The sequence below is a fragment of the Embiotoca jacksoni genome, unplaced genomic scaffold, assembly GCF_022577435.1.
Source record: "Embiotoca jacksoni isolate LCO1_2020_lvr unplaced genomic scaffold, fEmbJac1.0.p SCAF_4, whole genome shotgun sequence".
Classification (NCBI taxonomy): domain Eukaryota; kingdom Metazoa; phylum Chordata; class Actinopteri; family Embiotocidae; genus Embiotoca; species Embiotoca jacksoni.
The window spans coordinates 4,345,802-4,363,929 of record NW_027185392.1 but is presented as its reverse complement, the minus strand read 5'-3'; the positions used below and the strand labels follow the sequence as shown (position 1 = coordinate 4,363,929).

The 18,128-nt window shown below is 38.7% G+C and overlaps 1 protein-coding gene across 1 annotated transcript in view; it reads left to right on the top strand.

Annotated features, from left to right (window-relative positions):
- The window catches only part of LOC138208858 (zeta-sarcoglycan-like), a 328,769-nt gene that overhangs the window by 277,447 nt on the left and 33,194 nt on the right, over positions 1–18,128 (top strand). Inside the window, exons 5-6 of the mRNA XM_069167050.1 lie at positions 5,535–5,657; positions 8,501–8,573. Coding sequence (XP_069023151.1) covers positions 5,535–5,657; positions 8,501–8,573 — 196 coding nt within the window. The remainder of the gene's footprint in view (positions 1–5,534; positions 5,658–8,500; positions 8,574–18,128) is intronic.

The following is an 18,128-nucleotide window of genomic DNA, read 5'->3' as shown; positions in this document are numbered from 1 at the left end:
AGGCGACTCAGGACGTTAGCACTGTGCTGTAATTCTTTAGTCCCTAGCACCTCTCTTCATTAGTGTGGTTTTCTTAAAGCAGTATTATTGCTGAGGGATCCCGCTGAGGGAGGCACTTGTGACAACAGAGGAGATCTTGTCAGGAAGTGATTATTTAAATCAGTGTATCAATTAATATATGTGCTTAACAAGGAGTCCTGTTGTTACTGATGACATCCGAATTACTTCAGAGTTATCAGTGGGAGAGACATTTGCAGAGGCAAATTAATTGTCCAAAGGCATTTCATTTTAACAGAATTGAAATTAGCAACCAGCGGGTTAATAACAAGATGAACAAAAAAGATCAGACAGTGACTACAGGGTAAACCACTCTTTGTATTTTTGGCAACTAAAGGCTCTATTTTCATCCACCTTTGCGCAGCGCAAGCGCACCGGCGGCACAAGCAGGTGTGGCAAAATTGTTTTGTATTTTGGTGAACACAAGCTCAGGCACACCTTTGGCGCAGGGCAGCACAGTGGTGAAGTAGGAGGTGTGTTGCAGCCGACTTCAATCGTGGACAATCAAATCAGATCCTCTCATTCCCTTTAAACCGCTGTGGCTCAGCATTTTATCAGTTTGTGAAGGCTGGAGATTGAGAAAACTGATATACTTTTCTGAGAGGCTCATAGTCACCGAATGTATGGTACTACGAGACAGCCTCCAAGAGCTGATCATGTTAAATTGGCTTGGGGAGAGGTAACTAATATAATAAATGCCTCTCCCGCTTGTATTACGAGAACCGCTGCTCAGTATAGGAAACAGTTCAATGATTTAAAACAAAAACCTGCAACCTGTAGACACCACACACTGGCAATAATTAAATGTGAAGGTGAACAAAGAGCACTCGTCCAATAGAGGGAAATCAGTTGCTGGAACAATGGTGAGGAGTGAGCATAGGTGAACACACTTAAAGCTCCCCATGCAAATAATTTATTAACAACACTTCAATGGACAAGACTCAGCTTATTTTTTTTTAATGATTAAGGGATACAGAAAGTTGCATTCAAAAAAATATTGTTTTAATTATTCATCTAAGTGGAATTGAATACTTAGGAAATCCACCAAACATGTTCACATTGATCCACGAAATTGCAACTCGGCTCATGTGCGGAAAAAAAACACTTGTGATATGATGTGACTGGATTTGCGTTGCAGCTGCGCCGTGTACAAAACAAATTGCCTGAAATGTTTACTCAAAGTTTGTTTGTCACTTAAGAATTTAGGCTACTGTGAGCTGAAGAAAACAAGCTCACCTACATAGATTATGTTCTGTAACATGGATTAAATGTTATAAATTTAGATTCTGGATTACTTTTGTGATATGTAACATAGAGCTGCAACATATTGAAATAAACCTTTTCTGACGGTAAACAGTAAAATGAAAACAGTGGCCAAGACTCCATGGATGAATGTAATGAGGTTATGTCTGTTCAAAGTGCCTGGACTTCATGAGGATTGATGCTGAGATAGTCGATGCTTTTGGTGCTTTGTTCTTCTCACTGATGTCAGTGTCAACATACATTAAGAACAAACATATGAGAAGTGACTACAGCTATAATAAGCCTTTCTTCCAGTTTTACAGTTTAGAGGATTACTGACTGACACATCAATTAGTACTAAACTTCAAAAAGTTTTACAGCAGGAGAAACTTAAAGTGAGCACATCTACCGTTTCATTTTCCATTGCTGTACCGCATCACTTTTCATTTACATAAAGTGAAACTGCTCAGAAGAGAGGTTTCTACCAGCTACCCCTCCTCTCACTGTCAGTCAGTCTTCTTTCAGTTCTCTAAGCGATCATTTGAAACTAATAACTTCTGTCTCATGTTGTCGCTGCTGGCACAAGCATATAGAGCTTAAAATTGCTTTGTGTTTACTTTTTTTTTTTTTTCTTGAGTCAAAATACTGTAGCTAAAGGCTAGCTAATTTTTAAGATAGTCTTTTATACCTTTGTAATGCAGCGAGGAAGACTAACTTCATGCTTACTCAGTTTATTTACATACTCTCTTTGTCGGTCTCCATCATCTTTTTGCTGCTTCCATTTCAGTCGGCTGGCTGAGGGCATTTAATCGTTCACTTGAACCAATCAGATTTCCCTACAATGTCTGCAAGCCTATCATCCTGCTGCTGTCAAAAACTGTTCTTTTCTCTGCTGCTGTCAGCTGCCATTTCAGTGCATGTCACTTTGGTTCGGTCAGGGGGTGTTTTCACTGCTCATCAGCAGCTCTGCATCAAATCTCATCCATCAGTTCTTCCGGCATTGCTCTTACCACCGCTGTCTAGACTCAACCGGGAATTTTCATGTCAAGTTCATGTGATTATGCCCGAACACGGTGACTCCTCATGCAATTCCTCAATTACTCTTGGAGGCTCTCTATTATTTAGAGGAGAATCTGACATTGGCTTTTTGCTCATTTGTGAATTGGCCAGGTGTTTCTTTTAATTCTAAACAATTAAACAGTGATATTGACTGGCGTGATGCAACTACTCTTTTAAAGTTTGTTAAAAGTATGTCAGGTGAGCCCTTTTCCTCCATTTTCCTTGGACTAAGTTCTCCCAAGTTCTCACCGAAGATTCCCATCTACTGCAGTTTCAGAATCTTTTTTTACACCCCTTGTGAGAAGACAAGAGAAATGTCTGTGTCTAAAACACAAATCTTTGGAAATGTGCTGACCTGCACCCATGTTGGAAATCTGCACTACAAGCTGTATTATAGGACAAGAGCTGAACAGCCAAAGAGAACCAGCGAGATGCCTGAGACAGCAACTAGCACAGCACATCTCCAATTTAAACCAGCTTCACTTTCTCTTCATCTTTCCTTCTCAAACTTAAACCCTTTTTTTTTGTCTTTCTTTGATTCTCTTCTCGCCATACTTCTCCCACCTCTAGCTGTCAACCCCAGCTCTATCTGCTAAGTCCTTGCATGTATTTGAAACGCGCACACTCACACTTGCACACACACTTTGCTCGAGGGTGAGTTTTTGACAACACAAATCTCAATTGCTTTTTCACACAGCCAGTGGAGGAGTGAGAGGCTTAAGGAGATAGAGTTGGACAGGATAAAGACAGTGAGAGAGAGATGAGAAAAGGAGCTTAATCCCAGATTGATAGCCGCTAATAAAGTTTGATTATGACTGACAAGGCACTCTAGGTTTCTAATTGACACTTGTAATAGCTTGGGAGCCCAGAAAGTGAAGGAAGGGGATGGGGAGACAGGGGGAGAGAGATACTTTTCTTGATGGGCTCAGCAGGAATGGAGTAGAAGCACATCACGGTGCAAATCACAAAATGAAGGGAACAAAGGTGAACAAAATGCAGACTACAGTTGTGACCATTGTGGTTAATTTGGCAGCTTTGCCAGTAGATTTACAAACTTATCAAATCTCACTGCTAGCCTTTTCTCACAAAGCCATCAGCAACAAATCTGAGACATAGATATCAAAGTTTTTTCTGTTGCCGAAATAGTACGCGATACTGCATCGTGCTGCTTGGTTTATTTAACTGGTCATTACCATAAGAAGGACAGTAATGACAAATATATTTCTGTAAATCCGTGGTGTTTTTTTATGTAGTTTTCTATAGGAAACTCTACGTATTTTTTTTTTTTTCTTTTCGTGTTGCCTACTGCAGAGAGGAAAACCACCTTCAGTTGGATAGCTAGTGTTTTTGCTGGCAGTTGATTGGTAATATATTAGCCAAAACATGTCCGCTTAATTTCCTCTGCCCCTTTAGTGGCCAAACATGACAGTAATGCAGAGGGCGGAACATCATGTTAACTTAATGCTAATTAGTGCTATGCTAGATAGACAGATGAATCGAGGGAGTTCAAACTGTTTTCTGATGGAGTTTCTTGAAGATGTTTCACCTCTCATCCAAAAGGCCTCTTCAGTTCTAACTGACTGGAAGGGAATATTATGCCCCGTGTAGGGGTTGCTGAGACATAACATGAAATATAGATGCCCCGTCTTCCCCAGGTCCCAAGCAGCCACAGGAACGAATAAATTTGGTTTCAATGATTGACAATTTATTTACAATATTTACAAAAGGGAAGTGGAGTTGAACTTAAAATTACTTCAGGGTGAGCTAACGCCAAAACAACAAACAAAACAATACATGGAGTAAATGGTTCAGGTGGGGGGTCAACAGCCCATGATCCAAGATCTGAATAACATAACCTTGATGACTGAGAATCTTCACACACATGAAGGGGAGTTTGTTCTTGCCAGAAACTTGGAAGGCAAATCTCCATAATGTATTTTTATCAGAGAAAACTTATATACAAAGTAGAAACTGTGTCAAGTGGTCCAAAACTTTTCCTTTAACATATTCCAAAGTTTCTTTGTCACACCCTACTTTTCTCTTCAAAGGATAGTTTTGTCCTCGAGGCAAAATCACAAAATGAAATATAATTTAAGGTGCAAGTTCTAATTCTCAAGTTATACAGGGACAGTGTGAACTCCAAACACAAAGCAGTCCTGTCTGACTATTTACTTTAGGTCGTAACGCTTCACCTCTGCGTTCCCAGTTCACACACCTTATTTACAGGGGAGATGTGGGTCCAGTAGATGCACACACACACACACACACACACACACACACACACACACACACACACACACACACACACACACACACACACACGGTTCCATAGTAAAAATGGAATCAGTGAATCAATAATCTGCAACATTTTTACATCATTTAAAGTCAGTTCGTCTAATATTAGTGGCTGAAATGTTTACTTGCTGATGAATGAAAGCTGTTTTTATAACAGGGAACCCTAAACAGCTCCTTTAGAGTCTAATCATTATTCACACTAATTAATGGACTTTCAATCAAAATGTAGTTCAGACACTGAATTCTGAGTTTATTTATTTTCCCCATTCACAGATCTAGTGTAGTATGTGAATGGCCTAATATGGGCTGCTGCTAATGGCTATTTTTAGTCCGTTATCCTCTTGACTGTTATTTCAATGGTTATATATTTTGGAAATTACACTTTCTAACCTTTTTGTCAAGCATTTTAATTAGTATTGCAGTAGCTGGAAACCTGTCAGTAATTTTTAGCCATGCAAATTGTCAAAAGTCTTTAAATATGTCTGTTTCTTTGGTAGAAAGCATTAACACAAAATGCTATCCAGATAAGTGGGACATTGTACCACAGAGAAGTTTTTTTTTTTTTAAATGTTTCTACTGATTACGTAGCAACAGATTGTGTTAGTGACTACACTCGGCTTCCAATATCTCAACTGAGATCGCACTGGTGTCAAAGCAAGACAAAACGCTGACATACTCTGGTTCAGAGTTCATATCCCTCTTTGGTCTTTCAAGCCAAACCTTCATGTACTAATGGTTCTAAAAGGGGATATAATAAAAAAAAAAATAAAAAAAAAACATCGACCAGCTGGTAACTTTTATGTGCTGTGAGTGTTTTTTTGCTAAACATTTTAACCCAGAGACCCTCTCCATCTGTCTTTGTCTCTCCCCTGCTCCCTCAGGATCAGAAATGGTGGAGGCTCAGTGTCAGAGGTTTGAGGTGAGAAGTGCCGATGGAGAGAGAGTTCTATTCTCTGCAGATGAAGAGGAGATCAGCATCGGCACTGAGAAACTCAAAGTTACAGGTAGGGGTACACGTAAAAACACATACCAGACATAACACATAATGACTATCACGAGTTTTGATACAGATGTTAATTTATTCATCTTCATTTGTTTTTGTTTCTTTGCCCATTTTTGTTTTGTTACGTTTTTTTTTTTTGTTTTTTTTTTGCTGGAGCATAACAGCAGGGCCAGCCTCTAAACTTGAATGTCTAACAAGTAAGTTACAGTGTGACTGAGGGATAAAGTTGCACCATTGGTTGGCCAAATGTTGCACCTTCAAATTTGAAGCACTCATTTCAAATTAAAAGCCCTACAGCGATTAATTCAGAGTTTATTCATGTATTAAGTTTTAACGTAGTCTTGTTTTCCGTGAGGTAAAGCAGGGAAGGAGACAATAATATTTTTCGTTTTTGTTTCAGGCAATTTTTATATCCACATGACCATCACATCAGATTTATAATTTTTTTTTTCTTTCTACATGCTATACATGTAAAGTATAGATCACTGTGAGTCACTGGTTTAACACACTCCCACATTCATTTTCCACATTCATGAGAAGCTGGATTTCTTTTTTTTTTTTGCACTCATGATGAGGTAGATACAGGGGTGGGCAAACTTAATATGTTGCATAACAAGGTTATGGGAGGACACACACTCAACCACAATTCTACACACACTGTATGCTGTTAAACAGAGTGCTCTTGATGAGTGCAGCCAAACAAGATACAGGTCAGCAAGCAGATCAGGTTTATTTTTTCCTGAATCAAGGAAGTAACCAGAACAAGTGAGATACAGTAAAACAAATGAGACAGAAAGAAGGGGGAGAGACGAATGTATGAGAGGTCTGAGCAAAACCAAAGGAGTAGAACTCAAAAAAAGAAAAAAGACAAAGTGCTTCAAGTGGAATGAAACAAAATACCAAAATGTGAGAGGAAAAATGCTCTTATCCAACAATATCTGTTTTTCCTCATTAATTAATTATCTCTCTCTCTCTCATTAAATGAAGTGGAGAAAATGAAGGGGAGCTGTTAGGGGTCAGCCAGTGTGTGTGTGTGTGTGTGTGTGTGTGTGTGTGTCTATTTGTATGCTTGAAAATGTCAGGAGTTCTACTGTTTTACTTTTTGGAAATATACAAAACAGGCATTCATACAAACCTACAAGTTGAACTCTCAAGGTGAACCACACAATTACTCAATACACAGACACGCACATACAGGCCTGGGTAATTTGAGAGATTTGTCCATTAGAGGCACTCTGAAGGAATAAGGGTGCAGAGGATGGAAGGTGGGGTGAAGAGGTGATTGTTGCTGTCATTTACTCTTTGATGGAGGTGAGAGAAAAATTAATGGTGGAAATAATGCAGATATGAACACATTCATTCAGCTCAGGCACTGAGGTCGGATGGAGTCGAGGTGTGATAACCGTTTAGATTTTAGATTTGTAGACTGATGTACTTTTTTTGTTTTTCCAGTTTAAGATGAATAACATTTTCACAAATTGTGTCCTTCTGTGATAGCAAGTGTTGTATACAATAGGTAATGAGTCAGCTGTTGCAAACCAGTGCCATAGCAGCCAGCTAGGTGTGAGTCTACAGCGTTGTGCTTGATTTCCATCGAGAATGTATTGGTTGCAATGCACTGGCACTGCTTTGAAAACGCTTCTTTGGTATTGTGTACAAGAACAGGTGCCCCCCAAAAGGCTATGACAAGCTCATAAAGATTGAATGTACAGAGTACAGCGGAACAATTGTAAACACAGAGAAACAGTGAAACCCTAAAGTAACATATTCTGAAGCTGAGACAAACATCGCACATCGTGGACAGAGGTGTGACCATCACTTTATAGAGCTACAATAAAACAAAGCAAAGCACAATAGGATCCACCCTTAACTGTCATTTGTACCATTGTTGACAGAACTGAGAGCTTTTTTGCTTTTCTCTTCCCTCTTGTTGGCAGTTGCACAGACACATTTGTGCAGTGTCCAACGGGACTCGGAATAAACCTCAGAAAATGGGATTTAACTGGTAAATGAAACCATACCCTTAACGTTAAACCCTTTGCGGTTCAAAGACATATTTTTGGAGTTTTCATTCTCCCTATCGGAGCTCCTTGAATCTTCTGTATTCAAACTTGGCATGTGCTGCATGAGTTTGAGACGAGAGTTCAAGCAATACCCTCTTGTTATATGTGGGCCTGCCAAAAGATAACATCGCCTCATGCAATATTAAATTTGGAGTGGCGCTGAGCTTTCAACATGCCTTCTACAGTCCCAGCAAGAGCCATGACTAAGCATCTGTTCACAGCTGCAAAGGTGGCTGCCGGACACGGGGGATAAAACAAAGCATTGTATCACATCCAACCTTACCTTCACACGGTTAAGTTCATACTCCATCCAAGGATTCTGCATTAGGAAAATATGTTGGGACATTTTTATAACCAGAAAAAAATAATTAGAAAATGATTTAGGTGCAGTTAACTGTTTTTAAAACGACTTTGATAAGGTTCCCAAAAAATTATGTTTTGGTGAGAAATTCTAAACATTCGAGTCAACACTGACTTGCAGTGCAAACAGTAAATAAAGCCTCCAAAAGTTAAAGTCAAATGCAACACTTTCGTCCCCCATCCTCCACATTTTCATACTACTCCTGACATTGATCCTATATACTGCTTTTAGTGGAAAGCGTGTTGTATTTAAACACACTTTCTATGACACCCAAAAGCTCTGAGCACTGTCAAGTATTTTCAGTGTCTGCCATGACACCAAAGAAAAATATGATGCAAGACTACGCTCTGTTTAACTCTAAAGATGTCTGTTTCTTTTTTGTTTTTCTTCCTGTCTTTAATCCACTCACTCTCTCTACAGGGAATGAAGGTGTGGTGTTCAGTCATTCTGTAGAGACGTCACATGTTCGGGCAGAACCCTCCCAAGACCTAAAGTGAGTACTCTAATTTTGTAAGCATGCATTAGAGTGGATATGTGTCGGGCAAGCATTCTGTCACATTGGGCCACTAAACAAGTTCCCGTTGCTGTTAATATTTTAGTTGTGGTAAATTTTTCATGAAATGTATGTTGCCGTGAATGATTACTTGGAAAGTGACACCACAGATTTGGTGAAAAGTGTGCTGTGGCTTAAGCTGCTGAGTTAGGTGACTTGCCAGGTTTATGGTCTGGCTTGCTCATGACTCGTAATCAGCTCACTGCAGAAAGACGTGCGCTGGTGATTGGCAGTCTGACAGCCCTGACATAGGCTGCAAAAGCCCTCCATGGCTCCAGTGTACAAGGGTCAGGCTGTTACCAAGTGGAGTCTTCCAATGATACATGCACTGAACACATGTAGTGCAGAGTACATGAGCTGTGTTAATTCTTCTTCTTTTCTTTTTTTTTTATCTAGAATAGTTTATATTGCAGACAAACAAAAAAATAACACCGTACTTTACCATCACAAAATCACCATGCAACTATATTTATGAGATAACATTAGTGATGTTGTATTATTTAATGATAGTTGTGTATGAACAGTTATCTAATGTAAACAGCATAAAAACAAATGCAACTTAAACTTTAAATCTAAGTGCATGATTTGTTAACTTTAACTAAAAAAATCAAGTTAATAAGTAGCAAACTCAAAAGTGTGACCAGACTGAGATTTTCTCACCACATTGCTGAGCTTTTCTTCTTTCACTTTCCTCCCTTCAGCATGGCAACAAGACAATTAAGAATCTGTGCAAACTTGAAAAAAAATTAATACATCTATATATAATAACAGCAATATGCTGTGGTTCACGCAGCTGTATGACTGTTGTCTTAATGAATACCGCTAGCAATCATATAATCATCGACAGTGGTTTCCTGGAAAAGTTACGCAAGTTTAAATGACATCTAAAAAATGTAAAAAAAAAATCCTTGCTCGGAAGAGGTAGGCTTGGTAGATTGTTTAATACAACAGCGGATGTGTTTACTTCCTATTTCCCAAACACATATCGAGACCGTTTTTTTACAATCACATTTACTATTGCCATGATGGCAAAGGTTGCATGACTTGCATAAGAAGGAGGGAGGGAGGGAGAATATCTCAGAATACTGGTCCTCCTGTCGCTGCATTAGCTGAGGTCACACCAGCTGAATGTGTGTATTTGTGTGTATCATGTCCTCATCCCCTCTCCTGAAGTGTGTTTTGGGAGCCTTTCAGGGGCAGATGAAGTTTCTTCATTACTAACGTCTTAGCCTCTTTTGGGCATTGTCACAGAGGATTAAGTTGAAGTGGCTTTTGGCCAGGGAGGAAAACACAAACAGTGAGTAAGGAAGGGAAACAGATGGGAGCAGAAAGAAATGATGCAAGTTGAAGAAGTGATAGGGCACGGTGCTCTGTACAAGGGAGAGGAGGAGGGATGGGGAAAGAGATATAATTGACTGGAACGAGGAAGCAGAAAGGAAAGACAGAGAGTTTAAACACTGAACAGGATAGAAAGAGGAGGAGGCACAGCAGGATAGGGGTGATGAAGAGGACAGTCAAAAGATAGAAGAAATGGACGAGAAAGGGCAGAAGAGGCTGACACAGGGAAGGAGTTCAGGCGGAGAGGATGGAAGTTAGTGTATAAGAGAGCAGATCAAATCAAACTGGCTCCTGCAGGGACACTGGGTTGTAGCAGCAGCAGATTAAGGGATACAGCGAGATACAAACACATTCAGGATGTGCAAAAAAGCCACAGTTCTTTTCTTTTAAGAAAAGTCGAAAGTATAAAGAAGTTTGAAATATTTTTTTTCACTTTATTGCAATTCTCAAATCAAATTTTAACTCACTCAAGTGGTTATTTGTCAAAGTTAGCACAGCCTCTACTTCCATTTGTGCCATTTTTTTGGCTTGCATGTATTTACACATAAAACCTTGCTCCGCATTTTTGCATGTAGCAGGCTCAAAGTGGAGTCAGATGTGATCCACTCAACATTAAGGCTGTGGGGTTCCTCGTGGCGACTGCCAAATTCCGAGTTTAAAATGTATTTTTCCGACTATTCCATTTCTCTTCTCACTCTATAAAACCAAAGGATAACCTTTGAAGAATAAAGGGAAGAAAAATGTCCCAGACAAAAAAAAAATGTTTCAGAGACAGAGGTATAAGGTGAATGTGTAGAGACAAAAGAACTTTTGAAAGGAATGCAAAAAATAAAAATTGTAGTACAGAAAATAGGACTTTGTGCATCCTCAAGGATCAAAGGAGAGGAGAGGGGGAGTCATTCTGAGGAGTGGGTGAACTAAAAGGAGTTCGATAAGTGAGGGAGGGAGGTGTGTGGTTCAGTGGGGATGGAAAGATACAGGGAAGGAGGAGTAAGAACATTGGGTCAATGGATGGGTCAGTGCAGATAAGTAAGGCGATGAAACCTGTGGTGATGGCCCAAGGTGAAGAAAGAGGGAAGTAAGCACTGCAGTGACTAGTGTTGCACTGTAAATCCAAACATTTGGACTCTTTTTTTCATCAGTTTTACCAGATTTTATTTAATTAACAGGCTGGTGGAGTGACATTAAACAAATTACAGCAAATCATAGTTGTTAATAAGCACTTAATGCACCAGTGCTGCTTGAATTGACCTTGTCATCACCAGAAACAATACCGGCACCTCATAATGGTGTCACTATATTGACATTGAAAACAAACGTTACACACATTCCCCCATGCATATACACTACACAACTACATAAACAGGCAAATATCTATTCTCACACAAAATGAAACTAAAGGAAACATTGTAAACACTATATAAAAACAGCCCACCCATTGAAGTGCTCACTATGCATGAAATGAAGCCACTTATCACCCCTCCCACACACACAGGATTGGTATTGTAACCATTTGAATACATCAAGGACACAAAGTCACATGAATGAAGGGAAACCTTCACAGCCAGAGATTGCAATGACTCCTCCATTGCATCAACAAAAGGGTTATTGAAAACTGTAGAAAATTAACACTGATAAAAAAAGATGATTACATGCTTGAAATACCTCGCCATTCGCTGTCAAATGGAAGGAAACTAAACAACAGACTGAAGCATGATCATTTTAATCATGTTTTTAATTGAGGTGTTTTCAGTACAAGTAGATATTTCACACTACTCGTAGAGATGGTGTCAACACAAAAAGAAAGCAAAGTTCCCTTTTCCCCTTTTCAATCCAAGATTTTAATCCTTTTCTGTTTGGAACAGTACATGTTTTTTTTGTTTGTTTTTTTTATCTTTTTCTCATCATATTTGTGTTCACACCTTTTGACTTCTTATATCTTTATTGTTGACAAACTCGTATGCACATACACACTTTTCTATTTTTCATTCCTGTTCTGATTAGATCTTCCCACATGTGCATTCCGTCTTTCTAACTCCTCTCTTTTTTAGTCTCGTTATGAAAAGTGGAGCGTTATGCAGTGAAGGTAAATGGGACATGTAATGAGCGGATTGAAGTCCATTTAAAGCTAATGATCTATCTTACAGTTTAACAGGGGGAAAGGGGAAGAGGAAAACCTCGACAGATATATGGTACACAATTTAGATGATAAATTACAGGTCAATAAATTTCTGTCAATAAAGATACTATATGTGAAGTTATCGGGTATATAACTTTTGCCAATTGATATTTTTAATGCATTCTACTATCACGCATACGTTTTTGTGACTAACTTGGCTTCATTGCATCCAGGGGATTGAGTGAACAATGCAGCATAAGAACAAGAGTAAGTGACGGATTGGATGAGACATTTAACATCAAGTTATATTTGAGGAAACACAGACTTGATGGCAAGTTGAATGTGTGAACAAGCCCTTGACAAATTACAGAAATGAGCACTGCTGCAGTCCTGCGATTCAACCACACGATCTCAAAGAAGACGAGAAGACCTGGCTTCCACAAAGTGCAACAAAACCACATTTTGAAGCATTTGTGTTTGCATTGCTTCTGTGTGAATGAGCCACAGTAGAAGTAACCATTGGTAGGGTCTAAGTCACGTAATGTGCCAGCCACAGTGACCCTACTGGGATGCAGTAACAATTTCTATCACTGTTGTTGAAAATGCTTCAGGAGTCTTGCAGTGGATAGCGGATGTGACTGAAGCTAAGGATATATGAACGCACAACACACAGAGCCAGAACTGGGTTGTGCTAGTAGTACAGAAACAAAATGCTCAGCAGCCTGCCTACCAGAGAACTCTAGGAAAGCTCTGCTGTGCATTTTCAAAGCCTGTGGTGTGATCACCACTGTAAGCCATGTTCAAACTCCTTTTCCACTTTAAAGTATGTGGGGAGCGGCCGTGAGGCAGACTGAAAGCAGTCGCTTTGGGAAAAAGTGCTGTGCCAGGCATCTTTTTAAGCAGCTCAGTTCAACATCTTATGAAAGCATTCATGACAGCGACTAAATAACGTGAAAAAAAAAATAAGTGGGGATTGACAATTTGTATGCAGCTGACAACAACAACAAACAGAGTGAAAATGGAGGCAGTAGCTGTAGAAAAGTTGGTCGCGAACGGTTTCTCTGATGGGAGCACATTGGCTGTGTTGTGGGACTTTCAAAATGTTTAAGAGTTGTAGCTGGTACAGTTTACAGATAGAGGCAGCGAGTCACTGTGATAACAAAACTGTTTTTCATTATCAGCACAACACGAAGCTGAGGCAGCACTTTAACTACTGAAACCACAACAATGTGTGAATGCAGCCTCAGACAGACGGAAAAAGTTCCCACAAGGAAACAAGGATGACTGTGTTTACTGGACGTATAAAAGGCTTTGAGTGATGTGACTATGTCTTTGCAAATAACAGGAGCCACCCATTGAATTTTGTATCTATACTCTACAATCATTATCCATAAATACATTTCCTGGAATTAATACAACATGAGCCTGATTGTGAAATTAATTTGCATATGCCATCATTAAATATTTCACTTAATGCAAACATGACAGTTTTGATAGTATGCTTGTTCTAACTAGGAAGTGTTGGACTACAATGACCTATCAGTGTCAAGCACTCAGCAAATATACAGTTACTGACTATTTAGTTGTTCTTTTCTAAAGGAATTTTTTGAAAGTTGCTTTAAGCGGTGTCTTAGTTCGTAATGATATGATATAGTTACATAAGATTTACTTCTTACACCACTACACATCATATATATATATATACATATATATATCCCTCATTGGTGAAGTCTGTAACTCATCGTCATTTCATTATTTTAGATTTAGGACAAGACTAGGCCTTCAGTGCTTTTTTTATTTTATTACAAAAGTACACACACGTGCATGGCTAAGTTGTTGCTGTTTTTTAGGTTGTGTAACCACTGTTCCCACGGTGGCAGGTTCACGTAGAATCATCAATGATGTTTATTTAATTTGCTTCAATTTAGTAAAATCAACAACATAATCTGGCAATTTTCGCTAGTTGTTCTGGATTACTCATGTAAAATATGATTGTCCAACTTCAGTCACAGCACGTTCCTGCAAATGTTTCACAACAAAAGCCTTGTTAAAAAGTTTTGGATTTCTTTCTACTGAAACACTAGAGGGCCTTTAATTTGAAAGGTTTACAGGGAAGTGTTGAGTTTGTTTACACATAATGCAGTATGTTTAATTGGGTAAATGATAACAATCAAAATGAGGCTTCAAGTTGACATTGTGAATAAATCAATACACATTAAATGTCATAATGACAACTTTTCCATTTGTTTCTATTTAATGACGTGCTTTACAGATGATTGGCTATCCATCCACATGAAGCATGTCAATACATTTCAACCAGATCAGTAGAACTGGAAACATGTTATTTCCTCACATGAAGAAAGAAAGTGGTGGAGTTGAGGGCCGGTGCCCTCCGGCAGCTCTACACGTATGGCCTTCAGCAAAACAATGCAAAGAATGTCTTGCTTTGGGGCTTCAGTTAAAGGACCAAACAAAGACCTCAAGGTTTATAGTGGTGCACACTGCATAATAGTTTCTACTTTTTTGAGGCTGGATTGAAAAACGACATGCATATTTCTATTTGGTGCTGTTCTCGGTCTGAAAGAGACCTTAATCAAACCAAACCCTCAATAAAGATCAATATTTCTCCCCAAATCAGAGACAAATCAACTTCTGGCTTTCTTCTATGTTTACAGCCTCAGAGAATACTTCTTTAAATAAAAAATAAAACAAGAAACAGAATAAACCTTGTTTCTTGTTTATTCTCTCACCCTCTTTCTTCTTCAAACACCTTTTGTTTTTTTTAATCATCTTTTTTACTGTTGTTCTTATCCTTTTTTTGTATCTGTTGTTAAGTTGGACTTTAATTTTGTTTCCAATTTTTGAGTCAAGGGAGGGTAGAAAGAAAACAAGTGTCAAATTCAAATTCTTCCACAACATGGTGAGACAAGGAGAATGCCTTGGTGTTAAAAAATAATAATATATAAAAATGTGTGTTTGTGGAAAAAAAAAAGAGTGACGGTAGTGCTGAAATCATTCAATAAGCGCTTGACAGGAAGCTGCCAAAGGTGCAGACAGATTGAGGTAAAGAGAGATAAACTTCAATCAGCAAATCAAAAAATAAGGACAGCCAAACAGACAGATGTGTGGCTGAAAAGCTGGACTGACAGGCAGCGGGACACCCATGATACTTTTAAATTAATTCCTATTTTAGTTGTATCTTGGTGTTAGTCCCCAAGGTTCTCTTTTTTTGCCCATCTTTGGTGTAAAGCTCCGGTGTTTTTGCACTTCATTTCCCAGTGATCACTATCCGGCAATATGGGAATCACTGTTCCATACTGTATTTGGCTTTTGATTTTCTAGTAATGAAGTTTCACACAACACTAACACCTTTGACATTGGTGCAGGAATTGATTACTGCTCATGTTATATGTGCACTACTGCAAAAGAAACTACAAGGAAGAGCATGACTTTGACAAAGAGAACAAATCAGCCAGCAATTAACTGACCAAAAAGTTTGTGGAGTCTAACGCAGCAAAATCATCATGCTGATGTTAGCAGACATTGAGTTAACTCGGGTCTCCAACTTCATCTGGTTGGCTCCACAGCAGAGAGAAACAAGCCGCTGAAGTCAATATCTCCTTGTCTCTCTCCTCTCTTTCATCCTCTTATCCCTCCCCGTGTGCCTTCTTCTCCTCTATCCAAGTCCAGGGGTCATGAGGAGGCTCCCTGGGGAGAGTTAGAGCCTGACACAGACAAGGTCACCGGAGGAGGATTTGTGCTCAGTGCCTCTCCTCCCTATCAATCACTCTATTTCAATGTATCTATCTATCCTTCCATCCGAGAAAGTTTAAGAGGACTGCAGAGGAACTCGGAGCCCTATCAGACCCGGGGGCATGGGAAAGGATTGTATTTAGAATGGATTATTCAGTAGGGATAGGTAGCAGTTAATAGGTGGGCTTGGGCACTGAGATACAGTACCAGATAAAATTATATGTAAAAAGAACACACACACACACACACACACAGTTTCCACACAAAAGCTGATCATTACTAAAACCAGGTGCAATGTGAACATATCTTAGCATGATGCACACAATAGATTGGCTTTTAACAGGGCAAATAAATAGAAAATCTCCTGGAAAAAAAACATTTGATCTGAAGCAGGTTTTTCATACTCTTACACTGGAAAATGTTATAGATACAAGTAGTATAGGGATAGTAGTGTACGAATGTACATTTTTATTTTATTTTGGCTAAACAGTATCCATGCAAGTATTAATGATCTAATCCCTAAACCCCAGGTTGAGAACCACAAGGTAAACCACCATAACTGCCAGGAAAAATCTGAGCTCAATGAGACCTGCTTTGTCCACCCATACATTCCCAAGTGGAGAAAGCAAGCAAGGCACGAACCCACCCTATACTGAGTAATGGCTGTAATTTAATGAGATTGGGGATGCGTTTAACCCTTCCGTCCCTCAACAACTTCTCCCATGGGGTGTTGCTGTTAATGAGAGCGTGTGTCTTTTTTGTAATTCTTGTAGCTTTTATGCTCAGAAAGCCTCTGTGGGGAGATCAGACTTTATCCTAGATGAATTTGTTCTTGTTCTCTGTAATGTGTCCATCCCTCTTTGTTTCCATCCAAATTAAACCAGTTCCCATGGCGAGGTGAACCTCTGAACTTAGCTACAGTGGAGGCAATTGGTCTGGTCCTCATTTATTCAGCTGTCTGCTCTATATCTAGTGGGCAGTTGCTGTTAATTCATTCACCTGGTGTCCCAGGTGTAAAATAGCACCTGGTTAAGTTGTAAGAGGGATGTTCAAGGCTCTGAGCCCTGGACAGAGAAAGATTTTCAACTTTAAACAAAATTAAGAGCCCCCTCTCTGTGTAGATTTGAGCATTTATATGGAACTGTTCTTATCTTGACTTTATTTCATCCACTTCTATGTGTTGTCCATTGTAATAGTCTATGTGATAAATGTACAGCTTTGCTTTTCAGATTTTTTTTTTTTTTTTTTATAGCAAAACTTAATCAAAAGTACACATTTATTTATAGTAGATTTCTAAATGACATAATTACTAATGTAACTTAATGGTCCCTGGTGTGATGAGTACTTCCAATTTTGCCCATTTACAGACTGTACATTTTTGCAAGTCCTTGAAGTAAGTAGGGAAATGATTTGCCTTGTGGCTTCCATTTATTCTCCCACACACACACACCCAATAGTTCATGCAACAATAAATAAATGTTGTAACAATTGCAGAAACAAAGAGGCAACTTTTAGGATGATGATACTGCCACAAATCACAGCTACTTTAAAGTGAAGAAAAATAACTATTTAGAATTTTTTTTTCTGTGATTAGTAAATCTCTTTTTATAAGCATATTCTATTTTTTTTTTTTTAATTTAATTGTAATGTCAGCAAAGTTTATAAATTATTTCATGCTCTTGTTTTTATGGAAAATATATTTTTTTTAAATCAGTAGATGAAGACAAGATGAGTAGTAAGTATTTGATTCTAAGTACATGGCACGCTCATCATCATGAATATTTACCATGGTCCAAAGTCAGAGGTTTAATAAATATGCCACATTTTCTCAAACCTTCACATTATTGAAGTACACTTCAAGTTTCTGTTTTAACTTAGTACAAACATTAGTGTAATCTGAATTAGACTCAGTTCCACACAAGCAGCAAGATGTGGGAGAATGGTGTGGGATGGCAAAGTACACCACCTAATTAGCTCTGCAAAAAACTAAGAGAGTAAACCCGCCCCCAGCATTTTTTTGTTCTTATTTTTTTTTTTTTTTTATAAAAAGTTGAGGTTTGTGTCAAAGTAATGGGAAATCATTAAAATTTTGAATGAGCCACTTTCTCTTTGAACTTTGCCTTTGGGAAAAGCTTCTTTTCACGCTGGGTTTTTACATAATAGCAGTTCACTTTTCACTTTTAATTTTTTTCTTTGTGCCCAGGGTCAATTTGATAGAAGGATCAATGTAAAGTTTGGTAGAAAAAAACTCTAGGCTTTGTTTTCACCCTTTTCATCCTTTGTCT